Source organism: Mustela putorius, unplaced genomic scaffold (assembly GCF_011764305.1).
Source record: "Mustela putorius furo isolate JIRA1106 unplaced genomic scaffold, ASM1176430v1.1 tig00003987_pilon_pilon_pilon, whole genome shotgun sequence".
Taxonomy (NCBI): Eukaryota; Metazoa; Chordata; class Mammalia; order Carnivora; family Mustelidae; genus Mustela; species Mustela putorius.
Window position 1 is genome coordinate 3,100,161 of NW_025422126.1, and position 9,068 is coordinate 3,109,228.

General features: G+C 48.0%; 1 protein-coding gene across 4 annotated transcripts in view; it reads left to right on the forward strand.

Annotated features, from left to right (window-relative positions):
- RNF121 (ring finger protein 121) overlaps positions 1-9,031 on the forward strand; it is an 89,822-nt gene extending 80,791 nt beyond the window's left edge. For 3 of the 4 annotated variants that reach the window (XM_013064284.2, XM_004768164.3, XM_013064283.2), the window contains 3 exons: positions 5,208-5,341; positions 5,971-6,072; positions 7,664-9,031. In XM_013064284.2, the coding sequence (XP_012919738.1) occupies positions 5,208-5,341; positions 5,971-6,072; positions 7,664-7,784 (357 nt within the window). In that variant the 3' untranslated portion in view covers positions 7,785-9,031. Of the gene's footprint in view, positions 1-5,207; positions 5,342-5,960; positions 6,073-7,663 lie in introns of all 4 variants that reach the window. The other variant, XM_013064285.2, reaches the window with a different exon arrangement.
- Positions 9,032-9,068: the final 37 nt, after the last annotated feature.

A 9,068-nucleotide genomic window follows, 5' to 3' on the forward strand; every position in this document is an offset into this window, starting at 1 on the left:
TCCCCCTCCTCCCGTGTCCTCACCAGCCAAGAGAAGGGGGCCAGCTGGAGGCGCTCCCAGGGCTTTCCTGGCACACACATTCTGTGATGTGGTGTGGAATGCAACTCCTGTTTACTTCCTAATCTCCTGCTACGTGCAGGCTCCTGTGCTGGGGTTTTCTACTCACATATTTGTACCGATCTCTCCTTCCATTCAGTTACAGTGGAAAAAATATCCTTTCTTCCATCGCAAGCCAGCCCTGCCTGCACTGTGGATTCCCTAGCCTCTTTCCTTCTCAAGGACCATTATGCTATTGCATTTCCTTTATTACCCTGTGACTTCCAACTTCTCCCTCTCTATTGGGCTCTTTGCCTTTTAAGTATTCTTTTTCAAAAACATCAACCTTTCTTTGACCCACTTTCTCCTCTAGCAACTGACCCATTTCCTGTCCTTCACAGCTAAACTTAGAGAAAGCTCCTGTCCCCTTTTGATCACTTTCTGCATACTCCTTAGCCTATTCTAATCTGGCTCAGCTCAAACCCTTCTTCTGAAATGGCTTGTACTCAAGTCACTAGTGACTGTGTCACTAATTCTGACCTCAGCAGTCATCACTGGCTTTTTTGACGCTTCCCTGTCCTGCTAATTCTGTCTGTCTCTTCTGCTAATTTGTCCTCCCCTTGAATGTTATTGTTCCTCTGAGTGCAGACCCAAGGCATCTTCTCTACACTTCACCTAGGCCTTCCCCTTTTCCTTTTCTGCGACTGTCTAGACCTCTAATCCAGAACTTTTCTCAGCACCAGAACTTTATTTAGTCTTCAGCTGTTTATTTAGAATTACCAGTCTGTCCACTTCTCTAGATTTCTTTTGCCATTAATTATCCTAGACCATCAGCCTGGCCCAGTCTCCAGCATCTCCTGCTTTTGAATTGTCATTGTTACTTAGCTAAGATTCCTTTCGGTTTCTCAAGCACACCAGGTTTCTTTCTGCCTCAGGGCCTCTTCCCTCTTCTGCCTTTCTTCTTCTCACTAACTCCCACTGCCCTTTACCTCTCACCCTCAAATGTTACTCCTCCAAAGAATCCTCCTCATGTGATGTAGGCTTAATTAGGAACCCCTTTCTTAGCCCTTTACTGTCTTTGAAATAATTCTTATTTTAGCCTTTTTAATAAGTAGTTCTTATTTTCTCTAAATATTTATTTTTTTAATGTCATTCTCTTGTAGTTGTAGGTTCCACAAGGAGAGAAGGGTCTCTGCTTTTCCAGCATTATATCCCAAGGACCTAGTCCTGTGCCTGGTACTTTAGTAGGTGCCCAGTATATTTTGATGGAAGGAAGAGTTTGGGTGGCTTACTCAGGTTCATCAAGATAGTAAGTGACAGAAGACTGCTGTTAGGTCTGTCTGATCCTGATAAACCATAGGTCCCCCTTGAGCTAAGTCTGTGGAGTTAGCTCACTGCCTCACTGTATCGTATGCAGCTTAGCCCCAGTGCCTCCTGATGGTCTCCTCGTGTGTGATTTCTATGAGCCCTGGGGGTGCTGGGCCTTCCTGGTTTGACAGCTTACCTGATGGCTTTGTTGAAACACTGTGAGATTTGACTGTGCCTGCCTCTTGCCACATTAGCTTCGCGGGGATATCTCCAGAAACTAGGAGCCTAACCTTTCCTGGACATCCCTCCTTCTGTCTTCACCCTCATCCAAGTTCCCTTTCATCATGCATCCTTTGCCTCTGTGTTCTTGTGGGGGAGAACTCTGGGGTGGTTTGAGGTTAAGCTTTTCCTCAGAGCTTTAACTCCTCTCCTGAGTCAGAACATTCCTGTTTCTTTTGTTGCCAGTGCTGTGGGCCAGAGTGAGTGGCCATGTTTCTGTGCTACATGATTGTACCAGGATTCAGTGCTGAGCTGGACCCAGACCTCTTGGTCTCTTGTCTCTCTGTTTAGTTGATAATGCCTAGAAATTCTAAGCCGGAACACCTTTCAGAGCCATACACCTGTCATGCCCTGGGGAAGTGTTTCTCAGAGCTCCCCCACAGTACTAACATTCCTGAGATTCTGGCTTTTGAGAGTTGCACAGTTAATGAACTCCCACAGGTTTGGCCTGTCCCCTGACTTAGCTTATCCTTTTCCACTGCCTTTTTTTTTTTAAAGATTTTATTTATTTATTTGACAGAGAGAGATCACTCAGAGAGGCAGTAGAGCGAAGGAAAAGGCTCCCCCGGAGCAGAACGTTCAAGACCTGAGCCGAAGGCAGACTGCCCCTCTTTTTTAACTCTCAGTAAATAAACCGGAAACGTTCAAGTAACTGGCTCTTAGTGAGCTAAGTAGCTGATTGTTCTACAGCGAACATTCAGCAGATGTTATAGGACACTTTGGATAGAATTTGGGTAGGAGTCCAGAGGGTCTGGGTTCACGTCCTCTCTTATCTCTTTCCTCTTCTGGGCTTTGGTTCACCCAGCATTAGGGCTGCTCTGGTGTTCTGTGGTAACCACTCAAGCTCACCTTGAGTTGCTTCAGATGGGTTTACAAGAGAGTAAGGTGTATGTGAAGGCAGGAAGCTCTGTAATGGATTTTTGGGGCACTGTGGCATCTCTGCCTCCTACCCTTGAGGACTCTTGGTATCCGGTAGCAGTTCTGATGACTGAGAGGCTGTTCCTCAGAAGGGCACCTTGGAGTAAGCAAAGCCTCCATGTTGAGTGGAAGTGGCAGTCAGCTAGTGTCACCCTCTCATAATTCCTTGTCCCAGCACCTGTGTGCCCTGTCCATTCTCACCCAACCTCAGGGTTTTGGCTTTTAAAAAGACAGGTGTTTGGAAACAGAAGAAAAAAAGAGAGCAAACTCAAGTTTAAGGAAATAGAAAAAGGCTAGATGCAGTAAATCTACCTGACAGGTCCAGATGAGATTGTAATAACAAATGCAGAAAGCTTTTTCACAATCCATTATAGAGTCTTACAGAATGTTTAAAAGTTCTGGAGATTAGTTGCACAACAGTGTGAATATACTAAGCACTAATGAACAATACATTTAGAAGTAGTTAAGATGTATATTCTATATTATGTGTTTTTAACCACAGTTTTTAAGGCAAAGGAAAGAAAAAAAACAGGTCTTAGAAAGTGTCAACAAATAAATTTCAAGTCTTTTCTCCTTGGGGTAGGGGGAAAATGCTATATAGTTGTGTAACAATAAACCACAAGGAAATTGTGCAAAACTTGATATTTCTTTTTGGAGCATGGAATTGGTTATTTGTTGTAATTAACTGGTAATAAATAATTTTTAATCTAAAAGTAATATATATTCATTAAAGAAAATTTGAGTGCAGAAAAGTAGGTAAAAGAAAAACATCACCTATGAACCTACTATCAAAACATCCCTGGTGTGAACATTCTGATCTATTTCCTTGTGATCTTTTTCTTTGTATAGATTTGGGCTTGTCTTTACATATAATACCAGTCATGTTGTGCTTCCAGCTTTGTACGCTACTTTTTGACACTGACTGTTATATCTCTGGCTTCAGTTGCCTCACTGCCTGTTAAGTTTCTTGAGTGTGTACCAAATTTATTTGGGCATTCTCCTTTTCCGATCAAGCATGATTATTTCCATTTCTTTGCTTGTTTTTATTATTTTATGGGTTTTTCTATTATATAACTTAAAATTCACCCTTTTAACCATTTTTTACAGGTTTTATTTATTTATTTGACAGAGAGAGAGAGAGACCGCAAGAGAGGGAACACAAGCAGGGGGAGTTGGAGAGGGAGAAGCAGGCTTCCTGCTGACCAGGGAGCCCAACACGGGGCTTAATCCCAGGACCCTGGGATCACGACCTGAGCCGAAGGCAGACGCTTAACAATGGAGCCACCCAGGCACCCCTAGCCACTTTTTATTTTTATTTTTTAAAGATTTTACTTATTTATTTGACAGATGGGGATCACAAGTAGGCAGAGATGCAGGCAGAGTGGGAGCGGGGGAAGCAGGCTCTCTGCTGAGCAGGGAGCCCAACGCGGGGCTCAATCCTAGGACCCTGGGATAACCTGAGCCGAAGGCAGAGGCTTGAACCCACTGACCCACCCAGGTGCCCCCCTAGCCATTTTTTAAATGTACAGTTCAGTGCATTAGTTGCATTCACAATGTTGTGCAACTGTCACCACTAAAATTTTTAAGATTTTTCATCACCCCAAGCAGAAGCTCTGTGCCCATGAAACAGTAACTCCCATTCCCTTCCTCCAGACCCTAGCCACCTCTAACCTACTCTTTGTCTTTATGAATTTGTCTATTCTAGGTATTTTATCATATCAAATGGAATCATACAATATTTGTCCTTTGGTGTTAGACATTTCACTTAGCCTACTGTTTCCAAGGCTCATGCATTGTAGCGTGTATCAGAGCTTCATGATTTTTATGACTGAATAATATTCCATTGTGTGGATATACCACATTTTGTTTTATCTCCTTACCTTTTAATGGACACTTGGGTTGTTTCCACCTTTTGGATGTTGTGAGTAACGCTCCTGCGAGTATTGGCTTACAAGTGTGTGTTTAGTCTTTGTTGTCATGAGTTGGGGAATATATGTAAGGATGGATGTGCTGTGTCATATGGTAATTCTGTTTAACTTTTGGGGGGAATTGCTTAACTCTTTACTTCTTTAATTATAAATTGTGCTTAAATGAGTATCTGTATACATGAAGCTTTTTTGATATTTTTACTTTAGCTACTTGAAGTGACATTAATGAACAGTTAGAGGGCATGGCAGTTTGAGACATCATGCCAGATGCTATCCAAAAGGATTGAACCTCTTTTGCTGCTGCCATAAGAGTTTGGGAATGCCCTTGTCCCCAACCCACATTGCACCAGATTATCTGACTGTTTTGAATCTTAGAGAAGAGATGTTGTCTGTCTCCAGTGAAAGCATAGTCTGGCCACAGTGTGGCTTATCTGACATAGCTCCTGATCACCGACTCTGAGTCCTTCTACCTCCTGATCTCCTTGTCCCTGATGCTGACCAGGCCAGGGCTCAGGTTTCTGTTAGATCTGACTTCCCAACCCATCTGTGGTCTGTCCCTTTCTCCCCATCCAGCCAGCAAAGATGAGGTCGATTTGGCATATAAAAGATGTTCTATAGGTGTGGGGCCTCCCCCTCCCTCTTTGCCTCCTCTTGAGAAGACATAGGCCTCTGTGGTATCATCCTGCTGGGCTGATTCTCACACCTTTCCTGTCTTTTCCTCCTGTTGTTCTCTCTCAGTTCTACAGCGAGTCGGGCATGCCTACCAAACACCTCTCGGACAGTGTGTGTGCCGTGTGTGGGCAGCAGATCTTTGTGGATGTCAGTGAAGAGGGCATCATCGAGAACACATATAGGCTGTCTTGCAATCACGTGTATCCTGCCTGGAGCCCTTGGGCCTCATCTCTCCTGCCACATGCACATTCTAGTCGAGGGGAGGGGGCAGCCATGACCCTGGCATACTCTCTAGACCTTTCAGTGCGGGAGAGTCACTAGAGGCCATGCATTTGGGCGATGTTCTCTGCCAGGGAAGCTGACTCTGCCAGGAGTGGAAACTGTGGTCTCCTTCCCCCTTTGCCACACCCTGGAGCCACGCTTACGTAAACAGTTTATAGCCTGGCTGAATCAGAAAGGAGCCCGAAGCTGCACTCACGGCCCCGATGTTGGAGCATCCTCTAGCTGGTTCCCTCGGTGTCAGAATCCAGTTCTCCTGAATAACATTTCCAGTATGTATCCTGTGCTTGCCCAGCTCCCGTTCTGTGCCGTGTATTATCTCCGTTTTCCCCCATAAACACCCTGTAAGATGGAGATCATTATCCTCACTTCACATGTGAGGAAGCAGGGTCAGAAAGAAGGGATGTGCCCAAGATTATACAGCTAAAAAGAGGGGAAGACAGGATTTGGAACTTTTCTCCAGAGCTAGTGCTTGGGTGCCTTGACCACGAGCATGGGGCTCGAGTGCCATCCCGGCTGCCCACCATTTCCCTTGACCAGTGGTGCTCAGATTCCACGAGTTCTGCATCCGTGGCTGGTGCATCGTGGGAAAGAAGCAGACATGTCCCTACTGCAAAGAGAAGGTAGACCTCAAGAGGATGTTCAGCAACCCGTATCCTTTGTTTGGGAATGGGCAATGGGAAGAAAGTCCTGGCCAGCGTCACTCTGCATTTGGGTCCTCCCAGGGCCCTTCCTCCTCCCTCCACCCTCTACCCTGGCACATATGCACTGTTCTATTTGGTTTGTGATCAAGGGAATTTGGGGGTGGAAAAGTAGGACTTACAGCTCAGATTCTCATCATAGTTCTGGATCCCTCAAGAGTAAATTGGTAGCAGTAGCAGCCCATTTACTGTTTGCTTCCTCTGTGCCTGGCACTGGGTTAAGTGCTCTGCCCATATTAGCTCATTTCATTCTCTAGTGACTTGATGACATCAGTAATATTCTCCTCCATTTAAAAAATGAAATGATTTAGAGGTTGAAAACCTACTCAAGGTTACCTAACCAATGAGTGGTGCCTCACCTGTGACCTGTGGGGCTGGAGACCGGCCGTGTGCCTGTGCAGAGCCCGCAGCGTACAAGGCTGGCTGAGAGACTCCCTGTTCTGTCCCCTTTCAACATGGGACCACTGCTCCTCTGAGCTACTCCTCTGTACCCTGCCGGCCCTCCCTATGCTGCCCTCCCTCACCTTCCTCTTCCTCCTCATCACCCGTCTGTTGGAAGTTGCCCAGCCACTGCTCTGGTCCGCCCTTCACTACCCTTGGGATCCCGCGGCCCAGGTCTCTCCCTGCCCTCTCCCCACTGCCCTGAGTGGCAGCGTTCCCTATCCCCTGGATACTAGCTAGGCTGGGCAGGGGCCACTGCATTCCCAGCATATTCCCACAGCCCCCAAACCAGAGGCTCTGGTCTGTCCCCTTAAGGTTCCTTGCTTGGTTCTTCTAGGGTCTAGTTCAAGAACAGTTAAGTAACCCCATGGTGAGGCAGAGGCTTGGGGCTTCCCCATAGTTCCCAGGGACTGGGCCAGGCTGCTCTTCCTGATGCTTTTGGAAACGTTCCCCTGCAGTGTCATGAAGTTTAGTCAGTCCTTTCCCCAGAGCTGGATTCCCAGACTCCCTGTCTTACCCAGCAATTTAGTTCGAAACTGAAAGGAAGGGAACTCCTCTCTGGGGCTGCTCAGCCTCAGTAGGGCCTGGTGTTTAGTGGTACGTGGGGATTCCTTAGAGCCTCTGCCAGGGGTTATCCCTGTGACTAGCCTCTTGCTCCCTGTTCCCTTCTGCCTTGGCCCCTAGACTCGGCCCCTTCCTTGACCTACAAAACCTACCATTTGGGACATTACAAGAACCCTTGAGGTTACCTTATCCCACTGCCTACGTCCCTGAAGCCGTTGGCACAGATGAATTTACAGCAGTCAGACTGTGTGCTCTCACACCAACAGGCCCATCCTTAAGAAGGTGTTATTGGAGGCTCTCTACACATGCCGGTCTTCAGGAGCTTAGTTTCACTTCTCCACCCTTCCCTTCTCACCTCCCTCCCCCAATCTCTGGGTTCAGCCCTTCCTCCTAACATGGAGAGGCTGGTGGGGGCTTCTTCTCTTTGTAGGCAGGCTGATTTCTGTGGAGCAGATGAGAGAGTAGGCAGAACCTCTCACCCAACCCTGAGCCCAGCCTCAGCAGCTCTGACACATAGCCTCTTTAACGCACTGACAGCTGGGAGAGGCCTCACGTCATGTACGGGCAACTGCTGGATTGGCTTCGATATTTGGTAGCCTGGCAGCCTGTCATCATTGGCCTGGTACAAGGCATCAACTATGTCCTGGGCCTGGAATAGTCAGGAAGAAGAGCATCCGCCTGCTATGGACCTCAGGGCACTCTCCTCCCTGCCCTCCAAGACGACCTGGGTGGGAAAGACTCAAAAGGGGCACTTGGGCCACTCAGTACCCCTCTGGCTGTGCCTGGGCTGGGGAGGGAGATGGTGGAGAGCCAGCCAGTGGGGCTGTCAGCAGTGGGGGCTTTTTAAAAGAAAACTATTTTGATGAATATATTTAAAAACCTTTTTTATTGTGGAGCATAGGAATTGCCCCCAACTCTTCCAGGCCTTGCCTTCCTTGTTTGAGCAGGGCGGGAGCAGAGCCACATTTTTGATTTAAAGGAGCCTTCTCATCTCTGGCTGAGAGCCTCAGCCGCCCCACCCCTGCCCCCTGCCCTTCCTTCCCTCTGTGGGGCGCCAGCCTGGTTCACTCAGAGTGGGAGAGCCCATGGACTCTGCCTGGTACCACAGATACACACTGATGGGGGGTGAGGTGTCTTCCTTCCTCCCTTTTTGGGCCCCTCAGTCGGTGTTGTGTCAACTCTGTCTTCCCTTGTCCAGGACCCATAGGGTTGATGCAAGTGGAGCCTAGTCCTGACTTTTGCAGGGAGGGATGCCCTGGGATCTCACAGTTCACCGAGGATTTGTGTGGGGGAAACCCAAAGCAGCAGCAGTTTGGGTAACATGCCCCCAGTGAAGAACAGGGACTATCTGTGTGTAGTTGGGCCATGGGAACTATTGTTGGCAGCAGTGATTGAAGGCCTCTTGTGCAATCTGACCCTTCAGCCTGGAAGTGGTGACACACGCCAAAGGCCACTCTGCCACGTCACTTCCTTCCTGGAAAGCCTGTGTGAGGGTGTGCATGTGCGTCTGTTCGTGTGCGGCAGTAGAACTGTGACAGATAGGACTTCTCCCTATCGTCAGACAGTGTTCCCTTGAAGCTGCCAGGGGATTCCCAGCCCAGGGAATATCCCTCTGTCAACTTCCACGTTCATGGGTCCTGCCTGGGCCTGGCCACAGGAGTGGTGGTGGGTATGAAGAGAAGAGGGCAAGGCCCAGGCAAGTGTGGGTTCTAAAAAGGTTCCAGGTAGGCCCCAGCTCTGGCCCTAGGTGTTTTGAAGGAAGTGGGAGGACAAACGTGGGCCTTCAGCACAGGGTTCCTAGGGAATGTGGCCCAGCAGGGCCTGCCTTCAAGTGCAGCAAGAGCCAAGCAGGATCTTGTCACTCCATTCTGAATAAAGCTCCATGAGCTGGGTTGGAAAGCTGAACCTCCATCTTGCTTTATTCTTCCCTGGGGTCCCCGGG